The 19,183-nt window shown below is 44.8% G+C and overlaps 1 protein-coding gene across 2 annotated transcripts; it reads right to left on the bottom strand.

Annotated features, from left to right (window-relative positions):
* Positions 1-4,586: 4,586 nt before the first annotated feature.
* On the bottom strand, positions 4,587-18,987 carry LOC132386214 (carcinoembryonic antigen-related cell adhesion molecule 7-like). 2 transcript variants are annotated; one of them, XM_059958493.1, is made up of 9 exons: positions 18,911-18,987; positions 18,392-18,709; positions 12,218-12,505; positions 8,116-8,236; positions 7,085-7,140; positions 6,621-6,685; positions 6,384-6,425; positions 5,760-5,803; positions 4,587-5,403 (listed from the first exon to the last, which is right to left on the bottom strand). In XM_059958493.1, exons 1-9 carry the CDS (start codon positions 18,960-18,962, stop codon positions 5,400-5,402), a joined length of 990 nt encoding a protein of 329 aa, XP_059814476.1. In that variant the 5' UTR covers positions 18,963-18,987; the 3' UTR covers positions 4,587-5,399. The 2 variants fall into 2 exon arrangements, 1 of the variants encoding a protein (XP_059814476.1); XR_009509431.1 differs by lacking the exons at positions 4,587-5,403; positions 5,760-5,803 and having other exon boundaries at positions 6,410-6,425; positions 7,852-8,236.
* Positions 18,988-19,183: the final 196 nt, after the last annotated feature.

Raw genomic sequence — 19,183 nt, 5'->3', positions numbered from 1 at the left:
GCTCGCATCACGGTGCGGGTACGATTACCCGAATTCCCTGCCTGAGAGAACTTTGTTAGCAGCTTTCCCAGACAGCGTATGGCAGTTTAAGGAGAGAGCCTAACACAAACCGCTCAGTGAGGAGTTTGTTGAGGGAGGGGTGATAATTCCCTGCCTTGCCGACAACACCCAGACCCATCCCTTAAAGAATCCGCACCACTGTTTGATGAAAATATTCCTCTAGGATTTGTTTTCCTGGTGACCATTTCTGCTGAGATATATCTCAGAGGAGAGACAAATTCGCTGTGTAACCTATCAGCACACAATGATATTGGAAAAAATCAGCCAACTTCACTTAAAACCAGAGCCCGAGAAACGCACCCCGTGCTGCGGAATCTCTCTGCTCCTCACTCAGCTTTCTGACCGATAACAACTGCAACTGAATGCCTGGAGAATGTTTAAAATCAGAACCAGATTTAACATAATTGACATCAGTCAGTGATGTTGTCTTATGGCAGAAGTACAGAGGAATAGATAACTGTGTCTACGAGCTAAGATAGGAAGGTTAGAATAAATAAGTGTTGCAAAACGAGAAGAACAGTTGCGGTAGTATACATGAGTCCAGAGACCATTCACAAATCTGATGGGGGCGGAGAGGATTGAGCGTGTGTCTTCATGTTCATATTCCTTCTCCCTGAGAGTAACATTATTAAGTCGAGATAAATGTCATATTGAATCATCAATGTGAATGGAAATAAAACAAATTCAGAACCTTTAAAAATGAGGAAACAATACAAATAATGCATACATTCCCTGTCTCTGAAATTCCAAGCTCTACACCATTCCCTTTCTGAAACCGGAACCAGTCTATGACCACCTCCCCTGTCTCTTTAGCCATCTTGCCCCCTCGCCTCTCCGACACTTTGACTACACCTGCAGCTAAACCCATCTATTTCTCTGTAAACACTGCCCACCCCACCACAACATGTTCCACTACACTGCTCCTAGTCTAATGAACACCCTCCCGCCTCTCATCTGCAATCCAGAGCCTCCTCCAGTCCCGAGTCCTTCCCTGTTTCTGCGTCATTCTTCAAGCACTAAAAACTTCCCCGGTTCCCGACGCCCTTCTGGCCTCTAGAGACTTCTGTGCCTGTATCCATTTCAATTGCTACTCCCCTCACTGTCTCTGTAACCCTCCCCGGCCCCTATTGATATGTTAGCTCACCGCAGTAGTTGTCGTTGTTGTTGTTTCCGTGTGTCCATCCGACAGGAGATATTGTGGACATTCTAGGTCTCCAACCAGCAGTGGGGCATGCTCTCTAATCTGACAGCACAAGGCTAAGCACATTAAATTCTGACATCCGACAGGGGATATTGTGGACACTGTAGGGATCCAACCAGGCTGGGGGCATGATCTCTAATCTGACAGCACAGGACTAAGCACACTAAATTCTGACATTCGACAGGGGATATTGTGGACACTGTAGGTATCCCAACAGACTTGGGGCATGATCTCTAATCTGACAGCACAGGACTAAGCACATTAAATTCTGACATCCGACAGGAGATATTGTAGACACTGAAGGTATCCAACCAGGCTTGGGGCATGATCTCTAATCTGACAGCACAGGACTAAGCACATTAAATTCTGACATCCGACAGTAGATATTGTGGACACTGTAGGGATCCAAACAGGCTTGGGGCATGATCTCTAATCTGACATCACAGGACCAAGCACATTAAATTCTGACATCCGACCGGAGATATTGTGGACACTGTAGGTATCCAACCAGGCTTGGGGCATGATCTCGAATCTGACAGCACAGGACTAAGCACATTAAATTCTGACATCCGACCGGAGATATTGTGGACACTGCAGGTATCCAACTAGGCTTGGGGCATGATCTCTAATCTGACTGCACAGGACTATGCACTTTAAATTCTGACATCCGACAGGAGATATTGTGGACACTGTAGGTATCCAACCAGACTTGGAGCATGATCTCTAATCTGACAGCACAGGACTAAGCACATTAAATGCTGACATCCGACAGGAGATATTGTGGACACTGTAGGTATCCAACCAGACTTGGGGCATGATCTCTAATCTGACAGCACAGGACTAAGCACATTAAGTTCTGACATCCGACAGGAGATATTGTGGAAACTGCAGTTATCCAACCAGGCTTGGGGCGTGATCTCTAATCTGACAGCACAGGACTAAGCACATTAAATTCTGACATCCGACAGGAGATATTGTGGACACTGTAGGTATCCAACCAGGCTTGGGACATGGTCTCTAATCTGACAGCACAGGACTAAGCACATTAAATTATGATCTTCGTGAGAAACTTTTCACTTCTTGTTTCTGAGAATTAAGGGTACGTTGAATTGAGATCGGGAAGTGCTTGTTGCACAATACCAGATTGTTCGGAATCAACTATTTTTATAACAAAGGAAGCGGCCGATTGCAAACTGGAGAAACTAGATCAGCAGCGAAAATTTATTAACCCTTTATAAACTCCCAGAGTGATAGAGAGGGCAGAGGGGGGGATTGAACACGGGTCTCCGCAGCGGCGCCACTGGAGACCACAACCATCTCTGATCTCCAGTCACTGCTCTGTTTCCGAGTGTTATTTCGTCGTGCAAATTGCACAAATGTAGAAATTACTCTAAAGAAACGACGGTTCAAGCAGCAACTGTGGAAAAAGACACAGTTTGCGTTTCGTGTCTGGATCAGCGACGAAGATATCGGGAACCAAGAGCATGAATTTGGTCTCCCACCCAGACGTTGTTTCCGATAATTTCTGTTTCCAATTCAAATTTCCAGCAGCCACAAGGATTTTGTTTTAAATAATAATTTACTGGAATCGTCCCCGAAACGGACAATTGAGAATTCAGTCATGATTTAACAATAGACTGCGGAGTTGAGGGATAACCTGAGGATAATAGGCCGGGTGGATGGTCGGAGTTTATTGCACAGGGTTGGACAACCTATATGAAACTCTGCTGGTTTCCTTGTCTGCGGTAGCAGTGAACCCTTCCCAAGGGTGATTAAAGTGCGTGGAGGTTTAAAGTGTGGAGATTTGTGGCACATATGGATATATGATAGATATGTACATTAAATGAAATATATCTTATGAAAATGATTGTTTGATGATGAACTTCAATTTAAAAAAGTACAAAAAAGGTGTTCCTCTTTTTCACCTGTCGGGAGCTGGGTCTGTTCAATCCTGCGAATACTTGGCCGCCACAGCCGCCTGTGACAAAATATTGCCCGGTTTCATCAATCTCTGTTTAAAAAAATTCCTCCTCAGCTTCCTTTTAAAAGTACGCCCCTCAACCCTGAGGCCGTGTCCTCTGGTCTCAGAGTCTCCCACCACAGGAAACATCCTCTCAACACCCACTCTATCAATTCCTTTCACCGTTCTATCGGTTTCATTGAGGCCACCCCTCAGGCCCAGAGCCATTGAAAGCTCTTCATATGACATGCCATTCAATTCTGGAATAATTTCTATGAACCTCCTTGAGCCCTTCTTCAGTTTCAGCACATTGTTGGTCAGTTCAGGGGTTTAAACCTGCTTACAATGCTGCAAGCGAGGCCTCACCCGTCCGTTATAAAGTTACAAAACCACATCCTTGATTTTATTTTCTAGTTCACGTGAAATGAATGCGAACACCTTCCTGATCAAACACTAATCCTGGAAGTGAATCTTTAAGCGAACAAGTTTGAACCCAAGTTGAGCAACAAGAATCATCTCACTGGGTTACAGTGACACATCGACACGAGGGAGACTGATGGAAGAACCACATGAAGTGACCGAATTATGGGATAAATCAACATGCTGCAAATCAGAAGCGACGTCACATTTCTGCCATATAGGCAGATAGAGAAAAGGGGCCGAATCTGTGACTCGGATTGATCATCATTTTCTGAGCCAATTCACGCAGCAATCGGAAGTCAAGTCAGAGTTTCAGCACCGTTTTCTATTTAATTACATTTGTTATTCAGCCATAAAAAAAACAGAGTAATTGCTTCGGCCCTTTCAGCGAACGACAGCAAGCCCGATTCACAGAGGAGATTTAAACGGACGTTGTCTGGATGGCGGAGCATGCCTTAGGAGAATAGCTTGAGTGAACTCGGCCTTTTCTGCTTGGAGAGATGGAGGATGACGGGGGTGACCTGATAGAGGTGTTTAAGGTGATGAGAGGCATCGATCGTGTGGATCCTCAGAGGCATTTTCCTTGGGATGAAGTTGCTAACACGACTGGTCTAACTTCCTAGTGCTTGGAAGTAGATACAAGGGGGATATGAGAGGTAAGAGTTTCACGCTGAGAGTGATGGGTGTGTGGAATGCCCTCCCAGCAAAGGCGGATAAATGGGTCTTTTATGAGACTCATTTTCATTAAAAAAAATCTTTTTATTAATTATTATTAAAGATTAACAAAAGGAGATACATTAAGTCAGTATGTCATTATATGCAAGAAAGAATTAAAATAGCAAATAACTGATTAACAAAGCTAAGCAAAATGTCAATAGTAATAAAAGAAAATAACGTGTTAAGAATATATTTTTGAAAGAAAATGAAGGAAAAAAAGAACCCCTCATAACAAAAAAAAACTACTAACTGAAAATCAAACAAACAAGCAAAAGAATAACAACAACATTGGGCGCATAACCCCGGAGCTGTACAACGATACATCTTCCTTAGGAAAAAAATCAATCCGCCAACTCGAATCCACTTAAAAATTTGGAAGGAAGGGTTCTCGGCCCGAGAATGCCCGACTGTTGGCAACGCACCTAAACAAACTCCTCAAAACATTGAGGGGAGTGGTAGACAGGCGCTCCTCTCACGGGAGCTCCCTCATTCCCGGGGTCTTTCTGCTAGATCTCTCTGCAATAGCCGGGACACCCTTCCCAATATATCTCTTCTTAAAGGGTGCAATTAATGGAATTAAAACCACTTGGCCGCTTGTGCCGCGGCTCCGGCCTCACGCTAAGTGAATAACGAAGCTAATCTGTGGGTTGAGCGTGAAGCGCTACGATATTTCATGTTCTTGAGCGTAACAAGTAGTCAGAAAACTATCGGACTATGACGTGGGTCAAAACGGTATATAGATTATATCACAGTGTAACGTTGAGAGGACAAATGTCGGCGGCAGAGTGAAGGTGTCAATTATGGGACATAGGAGTCTGGGCTGAGGTGAGGGAACTAAGCTGCTGTGATACAAACGAGTCAAAACCTTCAGTGATGACTTCGTCGTGAGGATGTGAAACGCAGAAAAGATCTAACGGAGACATGGAGAACAACCATGAAGAAACAATGAAGGACATTCTGAACGGTGGCTTTTCCCTCGATGGTTGTCCTTCCTCTGTGTCAATTCACGGGCCAACCATCCTCTTCTCTTCACCAGTGACGTCATCTGCGGAAACAACGCACAATTTATGTTGACCACGTCAGCGATCCGAAAGTGCTGCTGCTGGGGAGGATAAATAATAAGTGATGACTTTTGAATCTGTGTCAAACATCGTGACATTGCAACCTTCAATACAACTAGGAGATTTCATATCGCCACGGTCCCAGGAAATTTGTTCCTTTCAATAACAGTATATCGTTGTACGATGCCGCCCAACTCCAGTCTTGCGCAGTTACTTGTCTCGAAACTGCTAATCACGGGCACAACCGTGGCCCTGCACGGCTCACAGAACTGAAACTAGTGGATACGTTTCCTTTACAAGTAACACTACGTATCGGCAGCCCAATATCCCGTTCACCTACCTCTCCAGACCACTGTAAACAGATCGGTCCTGCAGGACAAGTCCCTGTTAATGAGAGGAAATCAGCATCATTAGCAGATTTTTTTTATTAAAAACATTCTGTGAATGAAGAGAACTGCAAGAATATTGAAGAGTATCTGCGCACATTTAATAAATTATGTCTGAAAGTAACACAAAGCAGACGGACCGTGATGAACAGAGGATCCGAGACAGACAGACATGGTCCCCAAGCGAAAGGGCACGTAATTCCTTGCTTCTCTTCCTTCAAGAAGATCAGAGTGATATTTGCAACTTTCTAGTCCTCAAAAACAATTCCATAGTAATCTTCAGCTTGGCATACCAGTACTATTCCCTCCTCTACCCCTTTAGAGACACGTTTCAGAATGCTGGGGTGCAGTTAATCCAGGTGATTTCTCCACCTTCAGCCCTTCCAGCTTGCCTTGCATCTTTTCCTTATTATAGTGACTGCAACCACTCCGGTGCCCTGACACTGTCATACTGATGGTCTGCTCCGCAGTAAAGACTGACACATATTACTTCATGAGTTCATCCGCTGTGTGATTCATCATACTGTGTGAAGTGGGAACAATTACCAAAAAAGGACTGACGCAAATAATTCCCTCACCGTGTAAGTGGAGTTTCCATCTTCTACATCGTTCCTTGCGCCCTGAAAAGAGAAATTAAAGATTTCTATTGTGACGTTTAACCTTGCGCTCGACAATTGTATTCTGTCTCTCCACATGTAAACCCCGAGTGTATCAATCTTCACATTCATTGCTGCTCGGACGCGACCCATCACATTACTTATCTTCTCATCTTTCAAACAATGACTGAGATCATGAACATAATTCAAAAATCCAACCTGTTCATTCCTTGAGAGATTTTCATAGGTTCCCGATGCGTTCACGGTGTTTGTATCCACGGTGCCTGCGGGAACAGTACAGACACGTCACAGCGGTGAAGAGCATCATGGGCCGTTGTTAATACAGCGGATGTCAATGCGGCCACAAAACAAAATGCCAGCGACAGCATGAACTACTTTCCCACAAACGCCAGAAACAGGTCACCCCCTGTATAGACGACCAATAATTTAGGTCAGATACAGAAAGGGAAATACTATACCGCCCCTCCAATGATATTGTAATCCTGAGTTGAAAATGTCTACCTATTTAACTGGACAACCCAACAACCCAAGCAGCATTATTCGTGAACATTTGCTCGGATGAAAACCTGCAGATTCTGTGTACTCGGGACTCCCATATCTAAATGAAATGTTAAGATTTCCAGGAACTCAGTAGTAGAACAATTGAAATGCAGTTCACTCACTCTTCCTTCCGGAATTGACGCTTGTGTAGTCCTGGGATTGTGGGGGATCATTGATACTGAATAAACAGAAACAAAGGTCAAAACATGAATTCGGAAGAAGTGGCTTCTTGCACTGATTCACCGAATGAGAACGGCTCCTACAGTTCCATCGGATACTCCATGGTTATTCCCTGAATCTATTCCGGTTATGTGATGCCCGATTCCAGTCCTACTCGATCTTAACAACAGTGAGCATATTGGATTGCACGGCGATAGTGTTCTGGGCCTTCAGATCTCAGTTTTTCAGGGGAAAGTGACACATGTATCACTGAACACTTCCGCTTTCAGAAAGATGTTCAAATTTCAGGAAAGCAACGCCCACGTGAAAGTTTAATGCTGATTCTGTCCCCGGGCCACCCCTGATCTGTGGAATGATTCCGGACTTGCTGATCAGTTTTAGCAGCTTTTGGGAAATGAGATGTAAAAAAAAAATGGAGAAAAGTGGAGCCGGAGCGGTCCCCGTTTTTTTTTAATCACCAGGCGAGTGTCGAGAATTGACCAGCTGCAAGTTGATTGTTGTCGACAGGGTAATATTCAGTCACATATGGCAAAGTTACTTCCCTTGGGAGGGGAGTTTAGGACAAGAAAGCACGGGTTTAGGATCGAAGGCCGTACATTTAGAACAGAGGTGCGGAGAAATTACTTTAGACAGACTCTGATAAATCTATGGAATATGTTGCCACAAGCGTCTGTGGAGGTCTTATGGTCTGATATGCGTTACCGCTCACCGAAAGGATGTCAGTGCCTGTTGAACCTCTCCACCCATGCACCGTTCGTGTTCCATTCCTGAGCCTTGCACATGAACCGTCAGCAAGTATTTATGTATTTCCTTCTCCAGCTTGTGTAATTTGTTTCATCCACCTGTCGCATCTCAAACTCGCATTAAAGCTTTTGGTATATCACTTTTGCAAAAAAATAAAAAGAAAAAGAAAACAGAATTCTACCGCACCAATTAAAAGTAGAGGCTATATTAGGAGAAAGCATGCATATACCCGTCGGATTTCCTCGCGATCAACCATCCATTGACTCCGCCGATCAGGCCCATGCCAAGTAAACCAAGTAGAATGCCCACGATTGCGCCAGAGCCGAGGGTGCAATTGCCATCTGTTTTTGCTGATAACACACAAGGGAAACATATATATATGTTTATATATCTTACATTCTGAGAACACGTCTTTATCACTGGCAAATTCATTTTCACAACAATTTGACTGAGTCAGTTTAGAGTCGCATATTGTGTCGCAAGGATTATTCCCGGAATGAAAGGGTTAACATGCGAGGAACGTTTAATTGCTCTGGGTGTTTACTCGTTTGAATTTAGAAGGATGGTGGGGGGGGGATATTCCATTGCAAATTTCCGAATGGAACCATAGAAACATAAAACATTACAGCACAGAAAAAGGCCCTTCGGCCCTTCTCGGCTCTGTGGAACCATTTTCCTGCCTAGTCCCACTGACCTGCACCTGGAGCATATCCCTACATATACATCTCATCCATGTACCTGTCCAAGTTTCTCTACAAGATTAAAATGAACCCTCATTTACCAGTTCACCTGTCAACTCAATCCACACTCCCACTATTCGCTGTGTGAAGAAGCTCATTCCTCCAACTGGTCCAAATCCCCCTGCAAGCTTTGAAAACCCTCCGCACTGTCCACTACACCTCCAATCTTTGTATCATTAGTCAATTTGCTGATCCAATTTACCACATTGTCATCGAGATCATTGATATAGATGACAAATAACAATGAACGCAGCACTGATCCCTGTGGCACACCACTAGTCACAGGCCTCCACTCAGAGAAGCAATCCTCCACTACCACTCCCTGGCTTCTGCCATTGAGAAAATATCTAATCCAATTCACTACCTCTCCATGTATACCTGGCGATTGAATCTTTCTAAGTAACCTCCCATGTCAAAGGCATTACTGAAGTCTATGTAGTCAACATCCACAGCCTTCCATTCATCCACTTTCCTGGTAACTTCCTCGAGAAACTCCAATAGATTGGTTTGAACATGACCGACCACGCACAAAGCCATCTTGACTCTCCCTGGTAAGCCCCTGTCTATCGAAATACTTGTAAAGCCTTTCTATTAGTGATCCTTCAATTAATTTACCTGCTACTAACGTCAAACTTACCGGCCTATAATTTCTCGGATAACTTTTAGAGGCTTTTTTTTAAAACAACGGGACAACAGGAACACCTCACCCGTCGATACCAACATTTTAACTATATCTGCCAGGACCCCTACAATTTCAACACAAGTCTCCATCAAGGTCCGAGGGAATACCCTGTCAGGTTCTGGGGATTTATCTACTGATTTGCCTCAAGACAGCGAGTACCTCCTCCTGTTTAATTTGTATAAGTTCCATGTCCTCACTACCTGTTTGCATTATTTCCAACGACTCCATCACGGTTTCCTTAGTAAATAGAGATGCAAAAAAAACATTTAAGATCTCCCCATTTCTTTTGTTTCCGTACATAGCCGACCACTCTGATCATCAAGCTGACCAATTTTTTATAATCCTCAAGCACCTTATTTCCTCGCTGTTGCCTGTATATGTTACACATCTCTCTCTTCTTTTTCATCAGAGTTCCAATATCTCTCGAGAACTAAGGTTCCTTATTATTATTCGTTTAGCCTTTAACCCTGACAGGAACATACGAACTCTGCTGTCTCAAAATTTCTTCTTTCCAGACCTCCCACTTACCAACGACATCCTTTCAAGAGAACAACCTGTCCCAATCTTCGCTTTTTAGATCCTTTCTTGCACTTTCACGCACTGGCACACAGTACTTACAACACAGTGTGTCAGACAGAGTGGTCAGTAGCACTGGGGCTCCACAGGGGACTGTCCTGTCTCCTGTTCTCTTCATCATCTACACCTCGGACATCAACTACTGCACCGAGTCTTGCCATCTTCAGAAGTTTTCTGATGACAGTGCCATAGTTGGATGCATCAGCAAGGGAGATCAGGCTGAGTACAGGGCTGCGGTGGGAAACTTTGTCACATGGTGCGAGCAAAATCATCTGCAGCTTAATGTGATAAAGACTAAGGAGCTGGCGGTGGACCTGCGGAGGGCCAAGGCACCGGTGACCCCTGTTTCCATCCAAAGGGTCAGTGCGGACATGTTGGAAGGATTACAAGTACCTGAGGATACAATTTAACAAAAAACTGGACTGGTCAAAGAACACTGAGGCTGTCTACAAGAAGGGTCAGAGTCGTCTCAATTTCCTGAGGAGACTGAGTAGCTTTAGCATCTGCTGGAAGATGCTGTGGATGGTTACGAGTCTGTGGTGGCCAGTGCTATCATTTTTGCTGTTGTGTGCTGGGGCAGCAGGCTGAGGGTAGCAGATACCAACAGAATCAACAAACTAATTAGTAAGGCCAGTGATGTTGTGGGGGTGCAACTGGACTCTCTGACGGTGGTGTCTGAAAAGAGGATGCTGTCCAAGTTGCATGCCATCTTGGACAGTGACTCCCATCCACTCCATAATGTACTGATTAGGCACAGGAGTACATTCAACCAGGGACTCATTCCACCGAGATGTAACACTGAGCGTCATAGGAAATCATTGCTGCCTGTGGTCATCAAACTTTACAACTCCTCCCTCGGAGTGCTGGAGTTGTAAAGTTTGTTGGAGTTTTTGGAGGGTGTAACAAGGATGTTAGACGAGGGTAAGCCAGTGGATGTTGAATACCTAGATTTTCAGAAGGCATTCGATAAGGTGCCACATAGGAGATTAGTGAGTAAAATCAGAGCTCATGGCATTGGGGGCAGGGTTTCAACATGGATAGAAAACTGGTTGCCAGATAGAAAGCAAAGGGTAGCAGTGAATGGGTGTTTCTCGGACTGGCTGGAGGTGACTAGTGGGTTACCACAGGGCTCTGTATTGGGACCACAGCTCTTTACGATTTATGTCAATGATTTAGATGAGGGCATTGAAAACTATATCAGCAAGTTTGCTGACGATACTAAACTGGGTGGCAGTGTGACATGCGAAGAGGACGTTAGGAGAATACAGGGAGACTTGGATAGGCTGGGTGAGTGGGCAGATACTTGGCAGATGTCATTCAATGTGAATAAATGTAAAGTTATCCACTTTGGAAGCAGAAACAAGAGGGCAGAGTATTGTCTGAACGGGGTAGAGTTAGGTAAGGGAGAAATGCAAAGAGACCTAGGAGTCGTAGTTCACCAGTCAATGAACGTGAATGAGCAAGTGCAACAGGCAATGAAGAGGGCAAATGGAATGTTGGCCTTTGTTACAAGGGGAATTGAGTGCAAGAGCAAGGATGTCCTTTTGCATTTGTACAGGGCCCTGGTGAGACCACACCTGGAATATTGTGTACAGTTTTGGTCTCCAGGTTTAAGGAAGGACATTCTGGCAATTGAGGAAGTGCAGCGTAGATTCACTAGGTTGATTCCTGGGATGGCAGGGCTGTCTTACGCAGGGAGATTGGAGAGATTGGGCTTGTACAAGCTGGAATTGAGGAGATTGAGAGGGGATCTGATTGAAACGTTTAAGATGATTAAAGGTTTTGATAGGATTGAGGCAGGAAATATGTTCCAGATGTTGGGAGAGTCCAGTAGCAGAGGGCATGGATTGAGAATAAGAGGTCAGTTATTTAAAACAGAGTTGAGGAAGAGCTTCTTCTCCCAGAGAGTTGTGGAGGTGTGGAATGCGCAGCCTCGGAAGACGGTGGAGGCCAATTCTCTGGATGCTTTCAAGAAGGAGCTAGATAGATATCTGATGGATAGGGGAATCAAGGGAAATGGGGACAAGGCAGGGACTGGGTATTGATAGTGAATGATCAGCCATGATCTCAGAATGGCTGTGCAGACTCGAGGGGCCGAATGGTCTACTTCTGCACCTATTGTCTATTGTCTATTGTCTATTGAGTGTCAGCCACTTTGAGCCAATAAGCTGGATCTGGACTTATTTCCACTTGGCATTTGAACGTCATGTTTGGCACTATATTTGAAACAACTGGACGCTCCGGTACATTTCTGACCTTCTCCGGCCTATCTACAAAATGAGAATACCTGTCGAGTAGAATAAAATCCGGTACAAATGATGGTTGCTGGTTACCTGTGTACTTGCAGTAAACCTCCACGTAGGTCTCTCCAGCGCCACTGCTGAAAGAGTTGCGGGCGATGCACTTGTACGTCCCGACGTCGTTTCTGTTCACGCTGATTATAGTCAGTTTCGCCTTGTCGGGAGATGTAAATATTCTGCCGTTTCCCTGGATGGGTTGGTTGTCCTTGAACCATGTCCGTGTCTGAACAGAGCCCGACGCGACACAACTCAGTGCGACGGTATCGAGGTTTTCCAGGGGAGTGGAATTATTGGTCACCACGGCAACCCTGGTCACTGGCTCTATAAATACAATTAAATTTCGAATGGAGTTACACTTGGTTTCAGCGACATCATGTTCATAACATTTGGTTCGCCAACTCAAGATACCTGTCTCTGTCGCCATTCCTGTCTCTTATCCCCACGTGTTTCGATTTCAGATCAGATCGCGGACTGAATGAAACTCCGGCGGAGTTTCTAGCTTTACTGCTGTTTCTTAGTAACTTGGCTTTACTTTAATTGTCTTCTGGAACAAATGAGAATAAGCTGGTTTCCCCGTATACTCTGCCTTTTTACATCTTATTGCACCTACAAAATTCGTCCTATAATACTGTCGGCAAAACTGAATCAAGGTTATAGCCGGGTGTTTGATGTCCAAGGATACATATTGTATCGAAAGGACCGGCAGGAGGACAAGCGGGTCGGGTTTGATGTGTTGGTGAAAAATGAAGTTAAATTATTAGAAAGAGGTGAAAGTGGGTGGGAAAGTATTAAACCAATGTGGAACAGCGAGGGTAAAATGTCCCTAATGGGAATTGCACGGAGACCGCCAGACAGACCAATGATGCGTCCTAAAACAACAACGTGTGATAGAAAATGCATGTCAAGTGGGCAATGTTACAATAAGTAAGGAGGGATTTCAATAGGAAGATAGATTGGGAAAATCAGGTTGGTACTGGATTCCAGCAGGGTGATCTTGTAGAGTCCCTGCGAGCTGGTGTTTCAGGGCAGCTGGTCGTTGACCCAAGTAGAGGATTATCTAGTCTGGATTTGGTGTTGAGCAAAGATGCAGAATTGAACAGAGACCTTTAGGGAAAAGAAAACAAAGAACGTCGGAAAAGTGTTTATAACGTGATCGAATTCACCCTGAAAATTGTGAAGGAGAAGCTGAAGTCTTATGTGTCAGTATCACAATGGGGTCAATCGAATTACAGACCCGTGGGACGGGAGTTGACCAGAGCTGTTTGGATAGGAGTCGATCATTGAGGATGAGGTCTCGGGGGGCATGGGGGCACGTGATAATATAGGCTGCAGTCAGCATGCTTCCCTCAGGGGGAAATCTTGCCTGACAAATCTGCTGGAATCGTTTGAAGAATTAACAGGCAGGATAGACAAAGGATAACCGGTCGATGTTGTGTTCGGGAATTTTCAGAAGGCCATGACAAGGTGCCATACATGATACTAAAGTAGGAGGTGTTGAGGATAATGAGGTGGGTTTTCAAAGCTTGCAGGGAGATTTATGCCGGTTAGAAGAATGGGCTGAACGTTTGCAGATGGAGTTTAATGCTGAGAAGTGTGAGGTTCTACATTTTGGCAGGAATAATCCAAATAGAAAATACAGGGTAAATGGTAGGGCATTGAGGGATGCAGTGGAACTGAGAGATCTAGGAATAACAGGGCATAGTTCCCTGAAGGTGGAGTCTCATGTAGATAGGGTGGTGAAGAAGGCTTTTGGAACGCTGGCCTTTATAAATCAAAGCATTGAGTACAGAAGTTGGGATGTAATGTTAAAATTGTACAAGGCATTGGTAAGGACAAATTTGGAATATTGTGTACAGTTCTGGTCACCGAATTATAGGAAAGATATCAATAAATTAGAGAGAGTGCAGAGACGATTTACTAGGATGTTACCTGGGTTTCAGCACTTAAGTTACAGAGAAAGGTTGAACAAGTTAGGTCTCTATTTATTGGAGCATAGAAGGTTGAGGGGGGATTTGATCGAGGTATTTAAAATTTTGAGAGGGATAGATAGAGTTGACGTGAATAGGCTGTTTCCATTGAGAGTAGGGGAGATTCAAACGAGAGGACATGATTTGAGAGTTAGGGGGCATAAGTTTAAGGGAAACACGAGGGGGTATTTCTTTACTCAGAGAGTGATAGCTGTGTGGAATGAGCTTCTTGTAGAAGTAGTAGAGGCCAGTTCAGTTGTGTCATTTAAGGTAAAATTGGATAGGTATATGGACAGGAAAGGAGTGGAGGGTTATGGGCTGAGTGCGGGTAGGTGGGACTAGCTGAGGTTAAGAGTTCGGCACGGAATAGGAGGGCAGGGATGGCCTGTTTCCGTGCTGTGATTGTTATATGGTTATATGGTTAGATGGTTATATAAATAGGCTGTTTTACAAGCTTCGAGTTAATAGTATTACAGAAAAGATTTAGCATGGATAAAGTAGTGGCAGATTGGCGAAAGCCAAAGCGTGAGCTTTCTCTGCCTGTCTGCCAGTGACCGGTGGTGTTCCCCGGTGGTCCGTGTTGTGGCCGATTATTTTCCTGTCACATGTCAATGATTTGGACGATGGAATTGATTGCCCTCTTGTAAAGTTTGCAGACGGCATGAATACACGTGTGAGGGCCACTTCGCATTGAGGAATTAGAGAAGCAGGTGTCGTAGAACTGTCGTCCACTTTGAATAAATGGGAGATAAAACAGTGGAGGGAAAACACAAAGTATTGAAGTGCATTTGGACTTGGGAGTCCTTGTGCAAGATCCAGTAAAGGTTAATGATCATGTTGATTTTGTGGTGAGGAGGGAAATGCAAAATTAGCATTCATTTCAAATGGACGAGATCATAAAAACAACGGAGTAATCTTTCAAATTTTTAAGCACCAGTGAGGTATCACCCTGAGTTCTGTGAGCAGAGTTAGGCCATTTTTCTTGGAAATTCACTCATATGAGTCTATCATTGAATGATTTTCGTATAAAGAGCATTTGATGGCTTTGCGTCTGTTTTCACTGGAAATCAGAAGAAAGAGGGGCGACCTGAAAGAAAACTATCGAGAGGTGAGAGGCCTTGTTGGAGTCTACGTGGAGAGGACTATGGCCTCAGACTAACCATCCTCCTGACTTCTAAAAAAACAACACAGAGTGGATGTGGAGAGAAAGCTTCCTATAGTGGGGGAGTCTAGGACCAGTGGACACAGAAAGAGTGGATGTGGAGAGGAGTTTTCCGATAATGGGGGAGTCTAGGACCAGACGACACAGTTAGAGTGGATGTGGAGAGGATGTTTCCTGTAGAGGGGGAGTCTAGGACCAGACGACACAGATAGAGTGGATGTGGATAGGATGTTTCCTGTAGAGGGGGAGTCCAGGACCAGAGAACACAAATTCTGTGGATGTGGAGAGGATGTTTCCAATAGTGGGGAACCTGGGAACGGACGACAAAGAGAAAGGAGATGTAGAGAGTATATTTCCTATAGTGGGGGTCTAGGAGCAGGGGACACAGATAGAGTGGATGTCGAGATGGTGTTTCCTATATTGGGGGAGTCTAGGTCCAGAGGACACAGAGAGAGTGGACGTGGAGAGGATGTTTACTACAGTGAGGGAGACTCGGAATAGAGGACACAGATGAAGTGGATGTGGAGAGGGTGTTTCCTATAGTGGGGGAGTCTAGGACCAGAGCACACAGATAGAGTGGTTATCAAGAGGATGTTTCCTATAGTGGGGGAGACTAGGACGAGAGGACGCAGATAGAGTGGATGTGGAGAGGATGTTTACTATAGTGGGGGAGTCTAGGACCAGAGGACACAAATAGAGTGGATGTGGAGAGGATGTTTCCTATAGTGGGGGAGTCTAGGACCAGAGGACACATATAGAGTGGGTGTCGAGAGGGTGTTTCTTATAGTGGGGGTGTCTAGGACCAGAAGACACAGATAGAGTGGATGTGGAGAGGATGTTTCCTATAGTGGGGGAGTCTAGGCCCAGAGGACTCAGATAGAGTGGATGTGAAGAGGATGTTTCCGATCGTGGATTAATATGTATCTATAGTTTCCTATAGAGAGGATGATTCCTGTGGTGGGATAGTCAACGTCAAGGTGACACAGCTGAAAATAGAGAAACCTCATTTCTGAACGGAGCTGAAAGGGTATTTCTTCAGAAGAGTTAGCAAATCCGTGGAATTTTTTGCCAGAAGCAGGGGTGGAGACCAAGTCTTTAAGTTTATTTCACTCAGAGGTTGATAGATTTTCTATTGGTCTGGGCATCAAGGAATACGGGGAGAAGGCGGTGTGAGCATTCATTTCATGTGGACGGGATTGTAAAAGCAAAGACGTGACCTTTCAACTGTTTAAGCACCAGTGAGGCCTCGCCTGGAGTATTGTGAGCAGATTTGGGTCACTGTTCTTGGAAAGGATGTGTTGAAACTGAAGGGCTTCAAAGGAAGTTCACTCACATGAGTCTATTGTTTTCATATGACGAGCATTTGATGCTTTGGGTCTGTATTCACTGGAATCAGAAGAATGAGGGGTGAACTGATAACAGTTTCCTTCCTCTCAGCTCTTCTGGCTTCCAGTGAATACAGGCTCAGAGACATTAAAGGCTCATATTATGACAATTCCTTCAATCCTGGAATCATTTTCGTTAAAACCCTTTGAGCCCTCTCCAATTTCAGCACATCCATTCTCGGGTAAGGGGCCAAAAACTGCTCACAATACTCCAAGCGAGGCCTCGCCAGTGCTTTATAAACTTTCAATATCACATGGTTACTTTTGTAGTCTTGTCCTTTTGAAATGAATGCTAACATCGCATTTTCCTTCCTCACAACAGACTCAACCTCTAAATTAACCTTCAGACAATCCTACACAAAGGACTGACAAGTCCCTTTGCACGTAATTATTTTTTGTTGTTTTTTCTCCATTTAAAATATAATCAGTGTTGGACATATATACAGTGTACAATGATACTGGCGGTAAACGTTCAGTCGATGTGGTGCTCACGGTAATCGTAACGTCAGAGCTAACTGTCCTGCTTTTCATTAACCACGAATAGGAAGACTGTCACCCTCTTGCCGTGTAATCCAAACTGTCATTCTGTTCTATTGAGTCAGCGTTATTCGATGTGTATTAGGCGTAGATACGGCTTCTGTAAAAACAGGACGTGTACGGCTTCTGTAAAAATACCACAGATCATGAATCACGTGTAACGTAATGTGCTGAAATGATGGCTCCAAGGAGATATATTCTGCTTAAAGCAAATTCCTACAGATGCACAGATCAGAGATAAAACTTCAGAATGCTGTCAATATTCTGGTCGCTTCACTGCAGGAAGGATGTGGAAGCCATAGAAAGGGTGCAGAGGAGATTTACAAGGTTGTTTCCTGGATTAGGGAGCATGCCTAATGAAAACAGGTTCAGTGAACTCGGCCTTTTCTCCTTGGAGGGACGGAGTATGAGAGGTGACCTGATAGAGGTGTACAAGATGACGAGAAGTATTGATTGTGTGGATAGTCAGAGGCATTTTCACAGGGCTGAAATGGTTGTCATAGTAGGACACAGTTTTAAGGTGCCGGGGAGAACGGACAGAGGAGATGTCGGGGTAAGTCCATTGGGCAGAGAGTGCTGAGTGCGTGGAATGGGCTGCCGGCAACGGTGGTGGAGGCGGATACGATAGGGACTATAAAGAGACTTTTGGATAGGTAATTGGAGATTAGAAAAATGGAGGATATATGTAAGCCTAGTAATTTCTACGGCAGGGAGATGTTCGGCACAGACTTGTGGACCGAAGGGCCTGTATTGTGCTGTGGGTTTTCTATGTTTCTATACTGTCATAGACATGTGGGCGGTACTGGGGAGGGGAACATCGTTAAACTTTCCGCTAGATGATTTAGAACTAATAATTTCCAGCTGACTTGAGAAACAGTCCGTTTTCAACAATAGAGTAAAATACAGCACAAGTGATTACTTGATGTCCTTGAAGACGGAACTGAGATCCGGCACGGGCAAGTGTGAGCAGCCTGCAAACAGAAATGGCGACACACAGCCACGCACAACAGTGAGATCTGAACAGTCCGAGAGCAGGTCTGGCAGAGTTCACTGGAGTCCAGGTTCTGCGACCACCGTAAAGGTTGTATTGTATTCTTTCACCACAGGAATAAAATGAAACTTATAGTCCGAGATCACAGGACTCTGTCTCACTTACCAGTGACACGCAGAGTGACGGTCGCTGATGTCATGGAGCCGCTGTTCGGAACCATATTCACACGGTATTCCCCGCTGTCAGCGCTGTTCACCGACTTCAGCAGAAGCGACCGGTTGGAGGTGAATAACTCTGCCCGCGATGTGTACTCAGGATCTAGAATCTCGGTCTGACCGATCCACTGGGCGATTATTATCCCATTTAAAGTCCAGCTTCCACTGCTGTCGTTGCCCGACGGCCGGACTGAAAGAAGCGCCTCACCCCCAGCGGTGACATTTATCTGGCTGTGCTCAATGATAATAGTAAACTGCTGGGACTCACCTGAGAAAGAGAAAATCATATGAGGGAAAAGCGACAGACGCGGAAAGACTTGGGAACTGCACTTAACTTAATCTGTACAGATTCCAGGGATCTGTTCTTAGCTCAGTAAGGTCGATCATTAAAATCTCATCTTCATTCAACTAACTACGCGTCGTTCTGTTGATTATATCAGCACCATTGGTTGGAGAGTGTGACGCTCACCCGCCGTTATGTGGAGACAAAGAACGAGAGCTGCGAAGGCCAGTCCCGACATCCCGAGAGAGCAGCGCCGATCTCTGTTACACTCGGAGACTGAGCCGCACTTCCTGGTTTGCGGGTCAGATATCCGGATTCTGACGTCACAAGCGGCAGCGCTGATTGGATCAGAGAGTCTGTACTTTGCTCAAATCGACATCAAATCCTGTGTGCTGTTCTACAACTATCTGCTGCTGTGTGGAATCCGATAATGGTCTCAAAGAGAGTTTCTCTCACCCA

This window comes from Hypanus sabinus, unplaced genomic scaffold (genome assembly GCF_030144855.1).
Source record: "Hypanus sabinus isolate sHypSab1 unplaced genomic scaffold, sHypSab1.hap1 scaffold_1063, whole genome shotgun sequence".
Taxonomy (NCBI): Eukaryota; Metazoa; Chordata; class Chondrichthyes; order Myliobatiformes; family Dasyatidae; genus Hypanus; species Hypanus sabinus.
This window is presented reverse-complemented; position numbering and strand designations above follow the sequence as displayed.